Here is a 23,808-nt window from a genome sequence, read left to right on the forward strand (position 1 = left end):
ATAGGATTTCAGCCATACCATTAGCCATGGACCTATACTCGGCTTCAGTACTGGAATGAGAAACAACATTTTGCTTCTTACCTCTAGGAGACAAGATTACCTCCTACAAAGGCAAAAAATCTAGAGGTAGATCTTCTATCATCAACACACCCTGCCCAGTCAACATTTGTGTAAACTTCTATCTTCATGTGATCATTATTCTTGAACAAAAGACCTCTACCAGGACACCTTTTCAAATATGCCATTATCCTTTCAACTACAAGTAGGTGGGTAGTTCTACGAGAGTGCATATACTGACTAACAACGCTAACTGCATAAATGATGTCTGGTCGTGAAACAAAGATAGAGAAGTTTTCCAACCAGCCGTTGGAACATAGTTTTATCTTCTAGAGGCTCTCTACCTTTTGCACTGATCTTGTGGTTTTGTTCAATAGGTGTGTCAGCAGGCTTAACACCAAAGTTTCTAGTTTCTTTCAACAAGTCAAGAACATACTTTCTTTTAGAAAAAAAATTCCATGCTTGGACCTACCTACTTCAATACCCAAGAAGTACCATAGCTCTCCCAGGTCTTTAACCTCAAACTCTTGATGAAAGACTTGCTTAAGGGTCTCAATTTCACTGTTATCATTCCTTGTTACTACAATGTCATCCACATATATAGCAAGCAAGGTTAAAGAAGAATCCACTTTCTTGATAAATAAGGTATGGTCTAACTGGGCCTACACAGAACCGAACATTTTAAGGGCTTGTCTGAATCTATCAAACCAAGCTCTAGGGGATTGCTTTAGTCCATACAAGGCTTTGTTCAGCCGGCAAACCTTCTTCCCTATTTCTGCACCATAAAATCCATGAGGTAACTGCATGTAAACCTCTTCCTACAAGTCCCCATTAAGGAAGGCATTTTTAACATCCATCTGAAACAAAGGCCAAGAGTAACTGGCTGCAAGAGATAATAAGACTATGATAGTTGTCATCTTTGCTACCGGTGCAAATGTCTCCAAGTAGTCAATACCACATGTCTGAGTAAATCCCTCGGCAACTAATCGGGCCTTATACCTTTCAATGGAACCATCAGCATTATGTTTCACAATAAACACCCATCTACATCCAATCGATTTCTTCCCTTTGGGCTGATCAAGTATCACCCAGGTATGGTTTCTGATAAGGGCATCCATTTCTACCTTCATTGCATCTTTCCACTCAGGAACTGACAAGCCTTCTTGCACTGTTTTGGGTATGGGAATGTCAACAATGGATGCAAGAAAGGACTTGTAAGAGGGGGACAGATGATCATAGGACAAGAACTAGGAAATGCAGTGAGTTGTGGATGTGGTGCAACAGCGTTTTCCTTTACAGACTGCAATGGGAAGGTCAAGGTCATCCAATGAAGGTGAGGGCTCAATAGTGGAAGGTATCTCATCTGTAATATCTGATAAAAGAACTGTGCTACCTAGATCTGGATCTGCAGAAGGAACTGGAGCCGACCTGGACTGCTGACGACCAAAATCAACCTACCTCCACCATTTGTGATAGACTCTCAAATCCCAACACCTCTGACAACCCTTCCCATTACATCCCTCTTCACTCAATGGAACAGGTAAAGGAACTTCTGATGAGTCAACCCCAACCTCACTACTCTCCCCCTGAGGAGAAACCCTAGGATAATAGGGTACATCCTCAAAGAAAGTGACATCCATAGAGACAAATCTCCTCTCAGAAGTAGGTTCATAGCAGCAATATCCCTTTTGAGTTTGTGCATAACCAAGGAAAATACATTTTGAGGCCTTAGGATCAAATTTGGAACGATGAGGGCCAAGAATCTAAACAAAGCAAATACAACCAAAGGTTTTCAGGGGAACGGTAAACAACTCTTTATCATGATATAAAAGGGTAAAGGGAGATTTCATGTCAAGAACCCATGAAGGAATCCGATTAATGAGATATACTGCTACAAGAATAGCATCCCCCCATAAATGTATAGGCACATTGGATTTAAACAAAATTCTTCTAGCCACCTCCAATATGTGCCTATTCTTTCTCTCGGCAACTCCATTCTACTGTGGTGTATGAGGGCAAGTACTCTGATGGATAATCCCATGCTCAAGGAGATAGGAGGCTAATGGTTTTGCAAAGTATTCTTTTGCATTATCGGATCTAAAAATTTTGATTTTGACCCCAAACTGCTGAAAGATCTAAGTCAATGTTGGAACCTCATCTCGAGAACGCAAAGGGTAAACCCAAGAAAAATGGGTATAATCATCAACAAATAGCAAGAAATATTTGTATCCCCCCATAGCAATGATATGATAAGGTCCCCAGACATTGGTATGCACAACTCCAAAAGCAACACTACTTCTTTTATTACTCAATGAATAGATTGTTCTACAATGCTTTGCAAGCTCACAACTTTCACATTTTAAACCGGACATCTGAATAGACTCAAACAAACTCTCAAAGCCCGAAAAGATAAATGACATAACTGATAGACCTCCTAGTTTCACTATCTTCCCAATGAGAGCTCCCTCCAAGCAGATAGATTCCATTCGTCTCACGGCAGCCCCATTAACCTTCCTTGTCTCCAAATCCTAAAAAACACATCAATCAGGGAAAAAAGGTATTGAACAATTTTGGCTTTTTGTAATGCTACTAACTAAAAGCAAGTTAGTACTAAGTTTAGGAAAATGCAAAACCGAAGATAAGGAAACGGCACTAGGTAGCTTGATGTCTCTCTTGCCAGAAATAGGAAAAGAGAGCCATCGGCAATCGACACTTTGTCTTTGTCAGAAGCTAAATGATAGGTAGTAAACAATGATGGAAAGCCAGTCATATGGTCAGATGCTCCTGAATCTATTACCCAGTAATGTTTTGTATTACCTGGAGCTGAAATATGGTATGCTGAGGCCCGATTACCTGAATAAGCAAAAGCTGAGGTTGGAGGAGTTGATGGTGGCTGAGGAGCTGAATTACTAACTTCATTTTCTAGCTGAGTTAGAGCAGCTTGGACTGCAGCTAGGGTGTCTAGAGGAGTGCCTCTTGTGCCTAATGAGGTTGTACTATCAGTGTTGACAGCCATATTAGCATTCCCTTTCTTGTTTCTGAGTTTTGCTGGAACTAGATGAGGATGCAACTTCTAACAGGTGTCCTTAGCATGTTTAGGTTTCTTGTAGTGTTCACATACTAGGTCCTTCTTAGCTTCCTTCTTCACATCCTTCTCCTTATCACCCCCAGACTTGGGTCTAACTGATGCCAAGGCTAGCTCGAAGGGTTGTTGCTGCAACATAACCTTTCTCCTAGTTTCTTCACTGTGCAATAGGGAATAGGCTTGTGATAGAGTCACACTATCTCTTGTCAACAATTGTTATCTCATAATATCATATTCCGAATTCAGACCTGCAAGGAACTCAAACACTCTATTAGTTTCAACCTGTTTTTGTAAGTCTGTGCATCTTTCTGACTCTCCCACTCAATTGTTTCAAGATGGTCAATTTCATGCCACAGGGATTTCAAGATTGAAAAATAAATGGAGACCTATTTCTCTCCATGCTTGAGATTTTTAACCTCACATTTCAGCTCATGAGCCCTAGCAACATTAAGGGGTTGAGAGTAGGTTTCCTTCATAACATCCCATATTTCCTTAGCTGTTTTGGCTGATATTTGGCTGCACAAAGTTGCACAGCCATGTCATCACCAAATAATTCTCTTGAACCCACTTAACATAAGTGGGGTCCTCCTTAGTTGGTTCCTTCACATCCCCCAACAAGAAATTCAGTTTTCCTCAACCCCCAATGGCCATCATGGCTGATTGGGCTCATTTTAAGTAGTTTGATCCATCAAACTTAACAGTTGTAATCTGAAAAGTGTTCTCAGTCATATTACCTAAACCACCAGTCCCAAAAACACCTTCCCCTTGGTTCTTGATTGATCAACTAGAAAAAATCTGATCGGCACCTCCAATCTCGATCAAAGAACTAATCTTGATCACTCAATTCTTCTCTGATTCTTCCTGATTACAAGGAGCACTCTCCAATCCTTGGACAGCTGCTGAAGACTTCTTGTAACCTCCAAGAATCAGCCGAAGGAAAGATCTTTCTAAACTTCCAGCCCTAAATAATTCTCATGTAATCGGCTGAATTAAATCAACATGAGAAACCCTAGATCAAGTGCTCTGATACAAAGTTGTCGAACAAGACTACAATCTGTTTTAAATATTGATGAGAAAAGACAAACAATAGAAGAGGAGAGAAGAGAAGAGAAGAGGAGAGGAGAAGAACTCGAAGATTGGGTTCAGAAAAGAAAGTGAGAAAGCTAGCAATTGCCGCCCCTCTACTTATATTTATATTCATATCCAAATAAATGTAAAAGGGATGAATTACCCTTATTGCTTACATGGCAAAAATACAAAACAAATTAATAATATAAGTCTAAAATAACTACTAACTAACAAACTGAAATAACTAACATAACTACTAATTGTGCGGACACAGTGGGGACCACATCAGTGTTCTCTACAAAGAGCATTTTTTTGTTAAGTAATTCAGGTTTTATTAATTATAGAAAAAGAAGTACATCAGACTCAGAGAGTGGTAGGAGATTACCATAGTCACAAGTAGCTCCCACTTTACAGCAATTACAAAAAGTATAAACCAATTACAGCTTTGCTCCAAATGGTTCTTCCCTATTAACCCCTTGTATTGCTAGTACATAATCCATGCCATTTGCTGATCTTGGCACCCATTGAATTTTAACTTGAATGTCCCTCGTAAGCCACTTGAATCTTCTCAACTCATTCTTGAAAGACCACAATATCCCTTCATTTTTCAGCCAGATTATTACCACCCTTGAGTCCCCTTCAATGATTAGTTTGTCAAAGCACAAGTTTTTTGCTAGCTCCAGTCCTTGGAGTACTGCCACTGATTCAGTTCTAATATGAGTTTCCAGCTCATATTGGGCTGGAGAATAGAGCTCTTACCAGGCCTTTCTCATCCATGAACACACACCCCAACATAGAGGGCCTAGGATTGCCCAAACTACTTCCATTAAAAATAAGCTTATTGAAGTCTGTCAGGTGGTAACCATTCCCTAATAACTTTATTCTTCTTAGAGGAAGTTGCAGCTACTTCCCCCCATTTCCTTATTACCTCATCCAAGGAGAACGGAGAAAATATGTCCAAAGGTTTGATCCAAACAGAAAGTCTCACCAATATACTTTCAAATAAGTCCTCCTTACCTCTTTCTTGTTCCTTGAAAATTCTGGCATTCCATTCCTCCCAAATTGCCCAAATAACTGCTGCCCTTGTACATCTCCACATAAGTGTTCCCCTTTTTCTGGCCAAAGAAAAGTTGAGGGTTCAAACAGGCTAACCACATCCAAGGGTAGATTCTACCTGCATCCAAATAAGGAGAAAAACCGGTCCCAAATGCAAGCAACAAATGGACAGGAGATTAACATATGGTAACATGTCCCAAATTGCCCATGTTGAAGAGCATGTTATGATCTGCCATTCCCTGACAACCATGTCCACTAGGAAGTCACTAAACCTGGGCTCCTCTTCTAGCTACAAAGTGAATAATGGTTGATCCTACTGACTTCTTAAGAACATTGGTAAAATTTATAAGTCCTACTCCAATTTACTCCATCAAATTGTAGTTCAAGTGCTCCTAGACATCATCTTGCATCTTGCTTGAACTAGGCTTTCACACAACTAGTTCGAACTAGAGAGAACACCAGAAATCAAGGGTGATTCTGAATGAATCAACCCCACCCCAAAGAGCTTATCTATATATATATATATATATATATATATATATATATAGAGAGAGAGAGAGAGAGAGAGAAAAGAACTTATAGGGCTAAAGAAGAATGCAACAAGAAAGAAAATAAGGGATAGAATACAAAAATATAATACATCATTGGGACTCTTCACACTCCCCCTCAAACTGATGCAAAGTCATTAGCATCAGTTTGCACACAAGAAATAAATGTCTGGATCTCGTCATGGCTTTTGTGAAGATGTCAGAAACATGCATATTTGAGGTGACATGAGGGAGTGATATAGAGCCAACAAGAAACAAGTCTCGAATGAAGTGGAAATCCACCTCAATATGCTTTGTCCTTTCATGAAAGATAGGGTTAGTAGCAATCTTTATAGCACTAGTGTTGTTTGCATACAGAGGGATAGATGTAGAGAAAGAGTGACCAAGTTTCCTAAATAGTAATTGAAGCCAGCATACAGATGGCATTACCCTATACTTTGCTTCTGCAAATGACTTAGAAACAGTTTATTGTTTCTTGCATTTCCATGAGATAAGAGAATCACCCATGAAGACTATAGAGATCATAAGTGTGGTCTCCACTTGTTTGTATTTGTTTATTTATGTTTAGTTTTGTTTAGTTTCACCTGATAGTTATTTTCTGTTGGTAGTTATTTATTTCTTCTTTGTTTATGTAAACAGTAGGGGTAATTCAGGCTTTTCCCCTATCTTTTAATTGTTAATATAAATAGCTGTGGGGCGACAATCAAACTGATGACCCACAATTCTTTGACTTCTCTTCGTTTTCTCCTCTTCTTCTCTTCTTCTTCCTATCTAATTCTCAGATCTCTTTCTTGTTTTTGTGCATTATATCTAGGACAGATTGCAGTCCTATTCGACAACTTGGTATCAGAGCCAACCTAGGGCTTCTTATGTCAGTCTAGTTAGGCCGACTACACGAGAACTGTTGTTAGAATTAGTTTTTTTATTTCTGCTGTCAGGGTGCTGTCAGTCTAGGGTGCTGTCAGCATGTTCTTTTCTTTGTTTAAGTTCTTATTATTAGGGTGGGCCACTAGGGGCATTCTTGTAATTTCTGTTTCTTTTATTTTACATCATGTAAATACAAATAGGAAGCTGGGAGCCGCCAGCTGCAGGCCACTGCTGCTTATATCTACATAAGGGGAGAGTATGTAAATGAGCAGAAAAACCTTGAGTAGGCAAGGAGGGAAGCTTATCAAGCTGGACTTTTGGGAAAAAATGCATGTGGATCTGGATATGATTTTGATGTTCATATCCACTATGGAGCTGATGCTTACATTTGTGGAGAAGAGACGGCATTGTTGGAAAACCTTGAAGGAAAACAAGGAAAACCAAGGTTGAAGCCTCCTTTTCCAGCTAATGCAGGGCTATATGGATGTCCAACAACTGTTACAAATGTTGAAATTGTGGCTGTTTTTCCCACCATTTTAAGGCGTGGTCCTGAATGGTTTGCTAGTTTTGGTAGGAAGAACAATTCGGGGACAAAGCTATTCTGTGTCTCAAGCCATGTGAATAAGCCTTGTACAGTTGAAGGGGAGATGAGTATTCCATTGAAGGAGCTGATAGAGAGGTGTGGAGGAGTTAGAGGTGGATGGGATAATTTGCTTACAGTGATACCAGGGGGTTCTTCTGTTCCACTGATTCCAAAGCACATATGTAATGATGTATTGATGGATTATGATGCACTCAAGGCTGTCCAAACGGGTTTAGGGACAGTTGTTGTAATTGTGATGGACAAGTCAACTGATATTGTGGATGCAATTGCTAGGCTCTCTTACTTCTATAAGCATGAAAGTTGTGGGTAGTGCACACCAGGCAGGGAGAGGGCAGGTTGGCTATGGATGATCATGGAGAGGTTGAAGGTTGGAAACGTGAAGCTAGAGGAAATAGACATGCTTCAAGAGGTGACAAAGCAAACACACCATCTATGCATTGGGCGATGCTGCTGCTTGGCCTGTCAGTGCACGGTGTGCATCCATCCACTATGCCTAGAGTTACTGGTTTGGAAGTGCTTATTCATTGGCAGGGCCTGCCTGATTTTGAAGATTCTTGGGAGCCTTTTGACTTACTTTGAACCAATTTCCTCATTTTAACCTTGAGGACAAGGTTAAACTTTGGGCAGCGGGTAATGATAGGCCCCCAATTAACCTTACGTATGCCAGGAAGAGGAAAGGTCAACAATCGGCTAAGGGGGGAAAATAATTGAACAATTAATCACATGGGGGCAATTATAGCTGCAGGGAATAAGGAGAGTCTTGAGGCATTTATAGCTATGTCAGTTAGAAATAAGAAGGGTGTGGGCATTTGGCCAGCTGGGCATTTATTGAGGGAGTCAGTTATGTTGTAAGAAGAGTATAAGAAGGGGCTTTGGGGGATGGGGGAGATAGGCTTTTTGTTGAGTGAAGAATATTGTGAGTGATTGGGAGAGTCGGCGGTCTCTCGAAGAACCGACCAACTGTCAATGTTCTTCTTTTCTTCCGAATGAATTCCAGTTCCTATGTTGATATTCTAGTTGTGTGAATTCTGCTGTGAGTCTGAGAATTGTGTGTCAAGTTTCTGGGACATATCAGGTCGTTGAAGTACTTTGGCTAAAGAATCTTCTAGGGGAACTTGGGATAACTATTCACAATCCTATGTCTCTTTACTGTAACAAGAAGGCATCTATAAATATTGCTAGCAATCCTGTCCTACACGATAGGACCAAGCATATTGAAGTGGGCAAGCACTTCATAAGAGAAAAATTGGAAAAGGGAGAAATTTGTACTCCTTATGTCAACTCTAAGGAGCAACTGACTGATGTTCTCACAAAAGGGCTTCCATACTTGCGGCATAATGAGTTGTGTGACAAGTTGGGCATGATAGATATATTCAGCCCAACTTGAGGGAGAGTGTTTTTAGAATTAGTTTTTTTATTTCTGCTGTTAGGGTGTTGTCAATCTAGGATGTTGTCGGTATGTTCTTTTCTTTGTTTAAGTTCTTATTATTAGGGTGGGCCACTAGGGGCATGCTTGTAATTTCTGTTTCTTTTATTTTACATCATGTTAATACAAATAGGAAGCTGGAAGCCACCAGCTTCAGTGTTTGACTCTCAAACACTTTTTTCTTCTCTTCTCTTCATAACTCTCTTCTCTCTTCTCTCCTCTCTCTCCTCTCTCTTCCGGAAAGAAAAGAACTTTCCTAGGGTTGGAAGTTTCAGCAAAACAAGACCATCGGCTGATTCTTGGAGGTGCTGGCAGTGTGCGGCTGCCACTCAAGGGACCATAGAGCCTTGGAGAGTGTCCAACAATCAGGAAGAATCAGAAGAAGGGAAAAATCTTCAAGATTAGGGTTCAGACTTGGTTTTGAAGGTGGCGGCCAGAATTTTCTGAAGTCGATTCTTTTTTGAGATCGATTTAAAGAAAAACAAGAAAATAAATAACTTTTTTGGTTAATCTGAGAGGTGCAGCTAGAAGATCTTTTTCTCCTAAAGTTTTTGACTCTCGCCAATTCTGGGGCAGCAGTTGAACCAGTTACAGCATTCCAGACCAAGTGATTTAGTCTTTTGGAAAACAGCAGAGCTGTCCTAATATTTTTGGGTGGGTGCCGAACCTATTTCACCCTGGCTGTTAACAAATTCTGGGTGTAATTACCTTGTCTCAGTGATAAAAGGAGTATTTTTTTACCAATATCTCAACAAGAATGGAGTTTAAGAATCAAGGGGTAAGTTTTTTGAGGACTGGTGGTTCTGGTAACATGTCTGAGAACACATTTCAGGTTACAACTGCCAAGTTTGACGGATCAAATTACTTGGAATGGGCCCAATCAGCCATGATGGCCATTGGGGGTAGAGGAAAACTGAACTATTTGCTGGGGGATGTGAAGGAACCAACTAAGGAGGACCCAACCTATGCCAAATGGGTTCAGGAGAACTATTTAGTTATGACATGGCTGTGCAACTCCATGCAGCCCCACATCAGTCGAAATTACTTGTGAGCAAAAACAACTAAGGAAATTTGGGACATCATAAAAGAAACCTATTCCTAACCTCTTAATGTTGTTAGGGCCTATGAGATAAAATGTGAAGTAAACAACTTTAAGCAAGGAGAGAAACTAGTCTTAGTTTACTTCTCAACCTTGAAATCCCTAATGGCATGAAATTGATCACCTAGAGACAATTGAGTGGGAAAGCCAAAAGGATGCACAAACTTATAGGAAGCAGATTGAAACTAATTGGGTGTTTGAATTCTTAGCTGGTTTGAATTCTGAATATGATATTGTGAAACAACTTCTCATGAGAGAAAGTGTAACCTTATCACAAGCCTATTCCTTAGTGCATAGTGAAGAAAGTAGGAGAAAAGTTATGCTGCAGCATCAACCTTTTGAATCAGCCTTGGCAACATTCAAACCAAAGTTTGGGGGTGATAAGAAGAGGATACAAAGAATGAAGATAAGAGGGAGCTAGTATGTGAACATTGCAAGAAACCAAAGCATACTAAAGACACATGTTAGAAATTACATCCACATCTAGTTCCAACAAAGCTCAAAAACAAAAGGGGAAATGCTAATGTGGTTGTTACTACAAATGGAGCACCCTCGTCGAGCACAAGAGCTACATCCCTAGACACCTTAGTTGTTGTCTGGGCTGCTCTGACTCAGTTGGAGAGTGAAGTTGGCAATTCAGCATCATTATCTCAGCCATCAGTCACAACATCTGCTACTCCCACTTCAGCATTTGCTCATTCAGGTACACGGGCCTCAGCTTATCATGCCTCAACCCCAGGTAACACTGAACCTTGTTGGATAATAGACTCAGGTGCATCTGATCACATGGCTGGCTTATCTTCACTATTTGCTACCTATCACTTAACCTCTGGCAGAGACAAAGTGTCTATTGCTTATGGCTCTCTTGTTCCCATTTCTGGCAAGGGAGACACCAAATTGTCTAATGCCATTACTTTGTCTTCAGTTTTACATGTTCCTAAACTTAGTACTAACTTGCTTTCTGTCAGTAGCATTACTAAAACCCAAATTTGTTCAGTGACTTTTTTTCCCGATCGATGTGTTTTTCAGAATTTGGAGACAAAGAAGGTGATTAGGATTGGCCATTAGACGAATGGAATCTACCTGCTTGGAGGGAACTCACATGAGGAGGATAGTCAAGTTGGGAGATCATTTGTTTCTCAACTTATGGGCCAGGTTATGCTTTGGCATAACTAGTTAGATCATTTATCTTTTAGGTCTTTGAAAAGTTTGTTCTTAGTTTGTTTGAGCCAGCCTAGATGTCTAATTTGAAGTGTGAAAGTTGTGAGCTTGCAAAGTATTGTAGAACAACCTATTCCTTGAGTAATAAAAGAATTAGTATTTCTTTTGAAATTATACATACTGATGTTTGGGGATCTTATCATATCACTGTTATGGGGGGTACAGATATTTCTTGTTGTTTGTTGATGACTATACTCGTTTTTCATGGGTTTACCTTATGCATTCCTGAGATGAGTTTTTTGCCTTAACCTAGACATTTCATCATATGATTTTAACTCAGTTTTGGGTCAAAATCAAAATTTTCAGATCCGATAATGCAAAAGAGTATTTTGCAAAACCCTTAACCTCATATTTCCTTGACCATGGGATTATCCATCAGAGTACATGTCCTCATACTCCTTAGAAAAATGGGGTTGCTGAGAGGAAGAATAAACACATACTAGAGGTAGCTAGAAGCATTATATTCAACTCCAATGTGCCTATACGATTCTAGGGAGATCCCATTCATACAGCTGTATACCTCATCAACCAAGTTCCTTCACGGGTTTTCGACATGAAAATTCCATTCACCCTCTTATATCCTGATAAAGAGTTGTTCACTATTCCCCTGAAGACCTTTGGATGTACTTGCTTTGTTCGAACCCTTGGACCTCATCGTTCCAAATTTGATCCTAAAGCCTCAAAATGCATTTTCCTCGGTTATGCACAAACTCAAAAGGGATATTGCTGCTATGAACCTACTTCTGCGAGGAGGTTTGTCTCTATAGATGTCACTTTCTTTGAGGATGTACCCTATTATCCTAAGGTTTCTTCTCAGGGGGAGAGTAGTGAGGTGGGGATTCATTTACTAGAAATTCCATTGCCTGTCCCTATCACTGAAGGGGAGTGTAGTGAGGAGGGTTGTTAGAGGTGTCGAGATTTGAGAGTTTACCACAGACGGTGGAGTAGGTTGATTTCGGTCATCAACAGTCCAGGTTAGTCCCAATTCCTTCTGCGGATCGAAATCCAGGTACCACAATTCCTTCATCTTCCATTACAGATGAGATACCTTCCACTGTTGAGCCTTCACCTCCATTGGATGACCTTGACCTTCCTATTGCAGTCCATAAGGTGAAACACCATTGTACCTCATCTACAGCTCATTGTATTTCCTAGTTCTTGTCTTATGATAACTTGTCTCCATCTTACATGTCCTTTTTGGCATCCATTGCTGCTATTCCCATTCCCAGAACAGTGCAAGAAGCCATATCAATTCTTGAGTGGAAAGGTGCAATGAAAGTAGAAATGGATGCCCTTCTAAAGAACAATACATAGAAGCTAGTAAATCCAGTGAAGCATAATGTTGATGGGTCCATTGAAAGGTATAAAGCCAAATGGGTTGCAAAGGGATTTACTTAGACATATGGCATAGACTACTTGGAGACTTTTGCACCAGTAGCCAAGATGAACACTATCAGAGTTTTATTATCTCTTGCAGCTAATTACTCATGGCCCTTGTTTCAGATGGATGTTAAAAATTCCTTCCTTAATGGTAACTTACAAGAGGAAGTGTACATGTAGTTGCCTCCTGGATTTTATAGTACAGACACAGGAAAGAAGGTTTGTCAACTAAATAAGACTTTATATGGACTGAAACAGTCTACTAGAACCTAGTTTAAACAAGCTCTTGAAAATTTTGGCTATGTACAGGCCTAGTCAGATCACACTCTCTTTATTAAGAAAGTGGATACCTCCTTAACACTGCTAGCTGTACATTTGGATGATATTGTGGTGACAGGGAGTGATACCCATGAGATTGACATTCTTAAGCAACTCCTTCACCAAGAATTTGAGGTTAAAGACCTAGGAGAGCTATGGTATTTCTTGGTATTGAGGTAGCATGGTCTAAGCATGGGATTTTTGTTTCCCAAATGAAGTATGTTCTTGATTTGTTGGAAGAAACAAGGAAATTAGGTGTTAAACCTGCTGACACACCTATTAAACAAAATCACAAGATCAGTGCAAAAGGTGGAGAGACCCTTAAGGATAAAGTTATGTTCCAACGGTTAGTTGGAAAACTTCTCTATCTTTGTCTCACACGACCAGACATCAGTTATGCAGTTAGTGTTGTTAGCCAATATATGCATTCTCCTAAAACTACTCACCTACTTGCAGTTGAGAGAATACTGGCATATTTGAAGAGATGTTCAGGCAGAGGTATACTATTCAAAGATAATGGTCACATGAAAATAGAAGTTTACACAGTTGCTGATTGGGCTGGATGTGTTGATGATAGGAGGTCTACCTCTGGGTATTGTGCCTTTGTAGAGGGTAATCTTGTTTCTTGGAGGAGTAAGAAACAAAATGTTGTTGTTCGCTCCAGTGCTGAAGCTGAATATAGGTCAATGGCAAATGGTGTGGCTGAAGTATTATGGCTGAAATCCCTATTTGAGGAGTTGGGTATCACTTATGAGAAGCCCCTAATGTTGTATTGTGATAATCAGGCTGCTATTAGCATAGCCCATAATCCAGTACAGGATGACAGAACTAAACACATTGAAGTGGACCGACACTTTATCAGAGAGAGAGTTGCTTCACAAGAAGTGTGCCTTCCATATATCACTTCTAGCAGGCAACTTGCAGATCTCTTCACTAAGGAAATTCCAAAGACAAAGCTCAAGGCAGCCTTATGCAAGTTGGGAATAACAAACTCCTATTCCCAACTTGAGGGGGAGTGTAGAGATCATTAGTGTCGTCCCCACATGTTTCTATTTGTTTATTTATGTTTAGTTTTGCTTAGTTTCAGCCGACAATTATTTTCTATTGATAGTTATTTATTTCTTCTTTGTTTATGTAAATAGTAGAGGTATTTCAGGTTTTTCCCCTATCTTTTAACTGTTAAAATAAATATCTATGGGGCGACAATCAAACTAATGACCCACAATTCTGACTTCTCCTCTTCATTTTCTCCTCTTCTTCTCTCCTTCTTCCTCTCTAAATCTCATATCTCTTTCTTGTTTTTGTGCATTATATCTAGGACTGATTGCAGTCCTACTCGACAACTAAGACACACCACCCAATAGTGGAATGACGGGTGTTGGGACAGCCTACCCAATCTGCATCAGCATCGGCCCTCAATTGGATAGGAGAGGATCAAGAGAAGAATAGTCCATGTAATAAGGTGCCACGAACATAACGAATAACCCGATGTACAAAAGTCAAATGGGGTTAACAAGGAGCAGAGAAACTGACCTACAACCTAAACCACATGAGAGATATCAGGACAAGTCATAGTAAGATAAGAGACCCCACAAGTCGTCAATAAGGGAGGCATCAATGAGTAAAGAACCTTCTGACTTGAACAATTTAACATTCAGCTCCAAGGAAGTATCAACTTGCTTATCATTAGTAGGGTCAGCCAAATTGACAAGATCAAAGGTATATTTGTCTTGGCAAATGAAATATCCCCAATTACACCTTTAGACTTCAAGTCCTAAGAAATAGGTAAGATAACCCAAATTCTTCATGTGAAAGGAACTGTGAAGAAGAGACTTAAGGTCTTGAATTCCCTCTATATCATCTCCAGTCAACATGTCAATCCACATATAAGAGGAGAACTGTGATACCCTAAGACCTTTTTCGAACAAAGGGAGTGATCAGAAGCACTTTGGCTATACCTAGCATTCACGACATCTCAAAATTTTTCAAACCACACCCGAAGAGCTTACATCAGCCCATAGAGAGATTTATTCAACCTGCAGACAAGGGAAGGATCACTACAGTACCCTAGAAGGGATTTCATATATATTGTCTCCTTTAAATGTCTATGTAGAAAGGCATTTTTCACATCCAATTGAAAAATAGTCCAAGAGTATGCTACAGAGAGGGCTAAAAAACATGAACTATAGTGATCTTGGCCACTAGAGCAGATGTCTCCTCATAATCAATGCCATACTCCTATGTATAACCCTGAGCCACAAGTTGAACTTTGTATCGATCTAGAGAGCCATTAGATTTCAACTTGATGGAGTAAAGAAGTTGGGTTGAGGTCCCAAGTGTCCTCGTGTAAAGCTTGAACCTATGCATCCATGGTGTCTCTCCACTAAGGACTACTAATGGCCTGCTGGTAAGAGCAGGGAATATCTGTGGAAGACATAATGGCAGAAAAGGACCTATTGTCTAAAGGAAAACCATAGCAATTAGGTGGTCTAGAAACACGGGTAGAACGACGCAAAGGATTAGAAGGAACAACAGGGGGATCTAAAACAAGAGTATCAATTACAGGGTTATTTAAGACGTACTAAGGATCGAGACTAGGAGGAAGGGAGTCGTAGGCACAAACACTGGACCATGAACTCGCTTACAAGAGAAGACAAGAAGATCCTTCACAGCAATTGCTGATGGAGCATCACATGAATCAAAGTCATACAAAACAGAAATAGAACATGCAGATAACTTGGCTACTCTCAATAAGAAAGAGGTATGCTCAAGAAAAATCACATTCCGAGAAATACAAATACCGTAAAAGGATCATAACAAATAAATCCTTTGTAGTTAGGACGGTATCCCACAAAGACACACATAACAGATTGAGCTAAAAGTTTAGAACATTCATCAGAGGGAAGATGTACAAAAGATAGACATCCAAAAACATGAAGATGGGAAAGATTTGGAGGGCAACCAAACATTTTCTGATGAGGAGACATTTATCAAGAACTAATGAAGGAATATAATTAATTAGATACACAGTCGTACTAACTGCCTCCCAAAATGGTGGCATATGTGACTCTTGTAAAAGAGTCCTCACAACATTGAGAATGTGGTCATTCTTCCATTCTGCCACACCATTTTGCTATGGAGTGTCTAGACAGCTCCGTTGAACTTGTATGCCATGATAATAAGCCAAAAATTCTCCATCATTGTATTCTCTTCCTGAGTTTAAGCATAAGATATGTACACTTGATTGAAACCAAACTTAGATAATAGCATAAAATGACCAAAAGGTTGGAAAAACTGTTGACTTGTGACTAAGAAAGTATATCCAAGTATACCTAGTACAATCATCAATGAACAATACAAAATATTTATATCCCAATCATAAAACAACAGATGAGTAAATGGCAAAGTATGACTCTTACTCAAACAACAAGTAACACAATATGTATCAAAAGTTTGCATAGAGGGAATTTTAGTTCAAATGAAACCAGACTCAAACAAAAGTTTACGTTTTTCAAAGTTTGGATGGCCCAAACGTTTATGCCATAAATCCTAAATGTTATTTCTTTGACCCAAAACAAGACTCAATGAAGAAGAGATAAAATAAGTAGAGGATGGTTCTGATTGAGATTTCTCAGACTCAATGCAAACAAGCAGCCTTGCTTATGCCCCTTTCCTTTCACCTTCCCAGTGCATCAATCTTGAATCACACAACCATCAAAGCAAAAGGTTAGAATGTGACCTTCATTAACTAGTTGATCAACTGAAACAAGGTTAGTAGTAAGTTTGGGAACAAAGAAGGTCTTGGTAAGGGAAAAGAAATTTGAAGGTGAGAATTTGAGACACAAATCATTACTTCCAATGATATTTAGTTTCTCACCATTGGCAACGATATGTTTATGATGAGTCTCGGAAAATTTACTTCAAGGTTCAGGGTAGGCTCCAATCCTATGAGTAGTAGCCCCAGAAGCAATTATCCAAACATGAGAGGAAGAAGTGCAGTAACCAAAGAACTCACCAAATAAGGTAATAGCAGAAAAGGCAAATGAGATAGCAAAGGATACTAGTTGTCATATCTTTTTTACATCCATGGGAGCAAAAGATTCACTTTGGCAACAGGGGCATCAATCATCTATCCCTCAGACACCTGATAAGCTCATGGTTGATTCTTCTTCACAGTACCCTTGGAGGGATGAACTAAGAAGTCAGGAATGATATGACCATGCTGTTTACAATAAGTGCAAGCATTCTTCTTCTTGTAGGTGAAGCTATATGTCTAAACCCTTTACATTCATAACATTGGACTTTAGAAAGATCCTTTCCACTAGAACTCTTACTCCCTTGTGCAATGAAAACTATATCATCCCCTAAATCAAGTTGCTTCCCCTCTATGTTTGCAGCGGTCATGAGCCTAGTCGCTTCCCTCAGCAACTCTCCCATCACAAAGTCTAAATCCGAAAGGGGGTGCCTTTACTGATTAGACCTGATTATTACATATTTAGGTCTCAGTCTCATAAGGAATTGGTTCACTCTAAGGAATCAGATGGATCAATGTGAACCAATTCATACTCTGCCCATAAATCAAGAAAGCCTGCATGGTATTCCTGTATCTTTTCATCCCCCTAGTAGTAGGCGAAAATTTCAGACACAATCTGATATTGTCTTGACAAGTTAGACTGATGATAAACCTTCTTCAAATAGGAATACATCTCATAAGTTGTGACAAATTGTTAATGGTATTCTATTGTGTAAAAGCCTCAGTGTTTGTTTTGTCATGTTTACAAACTGTCCCATTTAAATAGCCTTCAAGTCCCTTTCCTTCAACAAAAAAATCAAAATGGAACTTCCACATACTGTAGTTGGTTCCATCAAACTTTACCGGAACAATATCCATCTTTTCAATCAAATAAGAAAAAAAAACAGTCCAGAGAGTAAAATAGCGGTACTAGTATTTAATTTTCAAGGCTGAAATTAATATCACAGCAATCAAACAAGGGACTTTCTCAAAAGAAGAACCCTTGACAGCAAGGCCAAAGTAAGCAATGTAGAGAAACAGCAGAGAAACCAAGTCCAGAAGATATGTATAATCAAACAACTTCAGTTGGGCAAGTAACAAAAATGAGCCACCCTATAAAGGAATCGAAATCCTCCAAGAAATTACCCAAAACAAATCCAACCAGGTAGTACACAGTGTTGACAGCCCAAACTAGAGTGTTCCAAGACTGTTGAACTGAGGAGAAGATTAAGTACCCTCCAGAACTGATTATGAACTTCTACCAAGCAACTGAGAAGTAAGAATATCCTAGGGCGGCACCAATCTAGGGTCCCAAGGATAATAAAATAGCTGATTGAGAAAAAAAAAGGATTCACCACCCTGATGTGCAAAGTTTTCCAGAGAAGAAACTATTCTATGCAATTCAAATCAGCCTTCCAGTGATTTCAAATGAAGGAATTAAAGATGAGTGTTGTATGTCTAGTGAAACTCCTCGGTCTGAAACAATAGCATCCAGCAATGAAGGCCTCGTTTGGCATCACTCCCCGGGAGTGATTCTACCGATTCTGGTGATTCTTAGAATGAGAATCACGTTTGGTATAACCAGGAAACAAGATTCTACCGATTCTGGTGATTCTTAGAAGGCCTCCAAAAACAAGATTCTGCGGAGTGAAAAAAGTTAACTTCTCAAAAACACAATTCTTGCTTAACCCAATTATCATCACGTTAATTCAAATTAACGAACACGACCATGTCACACGTGAAATTGAGGGCACTTTAGTAATTCCCATTATTCTTAAAACACCCACTCGAAACCCTACCCCATTCCCTTCTTTCTTCTTCCCTTTCTTCGATTATTCCAACCTCAACGACTCTGTAACGGTCTTCTGACGCCGGTCAAAATCTCGGTTCTTTCTTTCATTTTCGTCCTTGTATTTCTTCTTCCCCTTCCTTCGATTATTAGTAGTTGAGGCTTGGTCATTTGGAGTTTCGAGTTCCGATGTAGAAGATCAATCGGCACGACACTCCAGTCAAAAGTTCCAGATATCACGGCAGATCCCTTCCCAACTACAAGCTCCATCAATTCCTACAACTACCTCAAGATCATTCCTAACCCAGACGACTCTCTCACCCAACAGCATTCGAGCTCCGACGTTCCAACATTTGGTGATGTTCCTGACTCACTCCAACCCATCCTCACCAAAGATGTTACTATCAACCCCACCAACAAGACCTGGGTTCGCATCTTTTGCCCTCGTGAAGCCACTCCTGATTCCAAGCTCACTCTCCTAATTTTCTTCCACGACAGAGGTTTCATCCTCTACAACTCAACCATTCCACGAGTCATGTGCTCACATGGCGAGTGAATTCCCGGCGTTGATCATTTAAGTCATCTCTTGTCTTGCTTCAGAACACCATCTCCCAACAGCCTATGAAGACATCGTGGATGCAATTCTTTGGGTCAAGGATCAGGCATTGGATGAATCCAACGGTGAATACAATCACATTCTTATGCTCATTCCCTTCTCCTAAGGTTCTTCAAATCTAGAGTTCCCTTCTCAACTATGTGTTCCCAGACTTACTTTTGATTCAAAGAAAAAGGTGTTCCAAAACACTCACACATGTATTCTTAGAATCAAGAAGATCAAGAATTCTTGATGGGTTTTGAGAATGACAAATATTCGAATTGATACCAAATGGGGCCGAAGTGTTCAAAGCTTGCAAGAACACTTGGGAATGAACCAGTTTAAGAAAGGAAGAAGAAACCTGCTGCCGCACTGAAGAGGAGATTAGAACTCCTCCAAAACTTGTCCAATCTCAAAGAAATTTTCAGAGTAGGTGAAACTGGTATGGGCAACATAGCCAATGAAGTTTCACTTCAAGTAGAGAGTTCTAAGAAGATTTCTCTTGTTGAAATCACAGAACAGAGTGATTTACATTTAAAAGAAACAAAAACAAAAAAAAAAAAAACTTTTGAATACTTGAAGCCCTAGCTGTTGGGAATAAGATCTTAGATAGAAAATTTTCTACTAATGAAGCAACAAGAATACAACAAATATTTGGCCCTTAATCCTAAAACAAAATGAACTACCACCAAAAGCACAAGACCAACCCACTTATATATAGGCCAAAATTTTGGGTCAGGGAAACTGCCCCCAAATCCAGCCTTCACATGGGCTTATTTGGGCTTTCCCTCAATGAGCCTTTTCTCTGGCTACAGTTCTATTGGCCCTTTGCCTCCAAAAAGACCCCAGTGTCCTAGGATTAGAAATGCTAGAAGTCTAACATCTAGCTACTTAAGGTAATGCAACTAGGAGTGTAGGACTACATGTTGAGTTTCACATGCTTGAATCGCTGAGTGCTTAAAACACTTTGGTACAATTCATATCTGTTTATTTTCACTTCCACTTTGAATTTATTTTTATACATGTGTTTTGATTTGAGATAATAAGCTTTTTAAAACATGTAATTTCTTTTAAAATTCAGGTTTCCATATTTTTATGTACTTATTTTTTTAACCTTTTTCAAAAATTTGTGCCTTGTATTGTCAAGATGCATGCCTCACCTTGCATCTCAAGTGCTAGAAGGCCCTTGCACTTTCTTTGCACCTCTAATTTATAAATTACCAACTAGTATCAAACAAATTCTAGGATATCATTAAGAGGTTGCCATTAGGATGTGCATGAACAAATAGATCATTAACTACTTACTTATTTTGCAGATTAATAGATGATACACATGTTAGTACAATACCAAGTCTTCCACTGTATTTTCTGACTATTACATGCACCACTTCCCAACAAAAAAGCTCTTAGGTTTTAAGGGACCAGGCCTAACCACAACCTTTTGCAGAAAACACCGTGAAATTAGAAGCACCCGCTTTAACAACCTTAAAAACAGAAAAGAAAAAGAAGTGTTTGCTCAAATTGAGTGCCCATACCCAAGAATCAATACCATCAGGATTACAAATACATGTTTTAAGGAGTTAAATGAGAGTGGTAGCATCATGACTTCCATGGTCCCTCAAGCCTAATATGGAAAGCCAAATGCCAGAAGAAGCCCAAGAAACAACAGGGTTTAGAAAGGGATATCAATAAATTGAGAGATGAGGAAAGTTTACAGAGTTTGCCACACTATGGAAATCTGTACACCACAAGTCTTCACACAACCTTACTCCCCTGGAAATCACATCAAATCATAAGGAAAGAGAGAATGCAGAAAGGACAGATATTACAGATTCCAAATGCAGGAAAGAGAATGGAGGCTTAGGTATAGGACAGGTCAGACATCCCCACCCATTTACATGATGCTGGAAGAAGATGATTGTATCATCAGAAAACAGTAAATGTGGTATAACCATATTGTCATTCCTGACTTCAAAACCCCTGAGGTTGTCAATCTACATGAATTACCAACCCACTAATATGATTTTCAATCTGTAAAAATCTCCAACAAGTTATCTATGCAAGTTCCACCAAAAGAAGACCATCTATGCAAGTTCTTAATCAATGATTAATATAAAATTTACATATTTAGACAATTTTTTGCCAGCAAAGTTTAACAATTATGAATGCAATAGGCACCAGTGACATTATACTTTGCAATTTGTACAAAGGGAGAAAAAAAAAAAAAAAAAGTGGCATGTTAGATAATGCATGCATATACAATATACAAAGAAGAAAACCATATCATAAATTATGATATGGTTTAGTAAATAACAATACCTAGAGCAGAAATATAAAGGATATTCTAACACTCCAGTAACATGTAAACCAATTCGAAACATCCCATGTCATTTCTCATTTAAATCAGAACTAAAATCTTTGGTGTCAAAAATCACTTTGCTATAGATGTAAAGAGAATTCTCTTTCTAGAACAACCCAAACCATGGATGCAACAGAAAACCTACTCAGAAAGAAACTAAAATTCACCACATTTCCATGAGAGATCAACAGAAAATGCAAAATTATGACAAACAGATTCCCAATTAAACGAGTATTTTTTTCCTTTAGGGGTTGATTTTGAGTGAAAAACAATACTCTAAAAGAACATACATCAAACGACAGAACGTCCCTGAATAAACATGTAAAGAATCCCGCTTTATAGAACACAAATTAATTGAAAGCAGTAACTTAGGTAGCATTTACCACTGTTCAGGGGAACCAAAAAATTATGTTTTTCTCTTGTTTTCTGTTCCCCAGAACAACATACATGTTCTAATAGAACCTTAGTTAGCACCTTAGATTCATCAATTCTGTAAGAGCTTAATAAAGCATAACAAGAATTAAGAATCAGATGATAGCTAACCATTAAGCGATACAATAGAAAAACAAAATAATGACCTTAACCATTATCAATAAGAATGAACAATCTTCTTGAGCAATATAATGTAAAATTTTCAACGGTAAAGTAAAAAAGACATATTGACGCGTGCTGAACAATAAGAGAAAAGATACACTTTCTGGGCATAATAGCTTGCAGAACTCCACCCGTTTAGAAGCGTATTAGCAACAACAACTCTAAGATTACGTCGAACAACCAGGAATCTCGACATGAATTCCAGAAAGGCGATTCACAGACAAGAAAGGAAGAAGGAAACCGAGAACCTATGAGGAATTCCAATTTAGTGGGAGATATTAGAGCAAAGGAGAAATGAAAAGATGCTTTACCCGGAGAAGAAATCAACTGAGAGATCTGAAGAGAACTTTGATAGTTTTTTTGAGTCAGAAGCGATTCTGATTCTATCAGGGAACATAAACAAAAGGTTGAAGAACCTTCTGCTTCCAATATTCCATACGAAACATGAAAGACGCTATAAGAGAACAAACATAAAAGACGGAATCTGGATCAAGAAAGGTTGATGACTGTGTTGGGACTTTTAACCAATAATAATGCCCCACTCCAATTTGGTCAGAAGCAAATCCGATATCCCCACAAGGAGTCCGCGTCACCCGTGGGTGCGAACGAAAGCGAATTGTGTAACGGTAACGTTGTGTTTGGAAGGGTGTCAATGGACCGGTTTTGGATTAGACCCCGTCCAGTCCAAAATGAATTTGGACGGATTGAACGGACGAACAATATATATTGGATTGGATCAATTCGATTTAAAATATTTATTAGATTGAATTGGACCTGCTCCATCGGTAATAAATTTATATTAGATTGGATTGGATTATGCTAATATTTGGTCTATTGATATAAAATAAGAATATATATGTCAATGGACCGGATTTAGATTGAAACCAATATAAATCAAAATCAATTTGAACAGATTGGATGGTTCAGACATTGAATTGGACCGTTCCAAATTGATCCAAAACATTTATTGAATTGTTTGGCCATCCAAATCCAGATTGGATGGTCTAGACATTGGACCAGATCGGGTTGGACCAAATCCAATCTAGTGTTTGACCGTCAATCGATTCCATCCGATTCAACCAAATACAAAAAGTCAAAAAGATAATTTTTCATTTTGTCTTTCATACGAGTTCGAACTCCCCCTCCTTATACTCATTTCATTTTGAACCGTAGTGCCTCCAACCGTCGTAGCTCAATCACCGGCGCCTTCACTCCACATCGGTGCCCCCTTGAACGACAAAGCCACCGGCGACGAGAGACAAATCGTCCGACCAAACAGTCCGTACTTCTTCTTCTTCTTCTTCTTCTTCTTCTTCTATGTCTTTTTTTTTTCTTTCCATTTTCAATAGGTCGAAGCAGATCACAACGACAGTCAACATTCACCTAAATGAAGGTAACTCCTGGAAACCTCAATGGGGTTTCTGCCATTCTAATATTGCCCTTTTATCTAGGTTGGCGGTCTGGGGCAATTGCAAAATGAAAATTATGTTATGGTCGAGGGCGGAACCAGAAAAAATTTATAAGGGGGACCCAAACCTAAATGAAGTATGGATGGACCCATAGGGGGGGAGCGATTAAATCCCTGGTTAGGGTTTTAATTTAGCAATTAAATCCCGCAATGAATGATTTTAGGATGTTCTGAAATCAAAACCTTGAAAAAATTGGTTTGTTCGTTCCAATTCAACAACTTGTATTCGCCAACTATTTAAAAGGTGATTATTAGCATAATT

At 39.1% G+C, this 23,808-nt stretch overlaps 1 protein-coding gene across 3 annotated transcripts in view; it reads right to left on the minus strand.

The window, feature by feature from the left end:
• The window catches only part of LOC148877962 (diacylglycerol kinase 1-like), an 88,117-nt gene extending 65,425 nt beyond the window's left edge, over positions 1 to 22,692 (minus strand). For 2 of the 3 annotated variants that reach the window (XM_088947297.1, XM_088947302.1), the window contains exon 1: positions 22,390 to 22,618. In XM_088947297.1, the coding sequence (XP_088803423.1) occupies positions 22,390 to 22,475 (86 nt within the window). In that variant the 5' untranslated portion in view covers positions 22,476 to 22,618. Of the gene's footprint in view, positions 1 to 22,389 lie in introns of all 3 variants that reach the window. The other variant, XM_088947290.1, reaches the window with a different exon arrangement.
• Between the last annotated feature and the right edge of the window lie 1,116 nt (positions 22,693 to 23,808).

Source organism: Nelumbo lutea, chromosome 1 (assembly GCF_056320005.1).
Source record: "Nelumbo lutea isolate HS-2025 chromosome 1, American lotus-T2T, whole genome shotgun sequence".
Classification (NCBI taxonomy): domain Eukaryota; kingdom Viridiplantae; phylum Streptophyta; class Magnoliopsida; order Proteales; family Nelumbonaceae; genus Nelumbo; species Nelumbo lutea.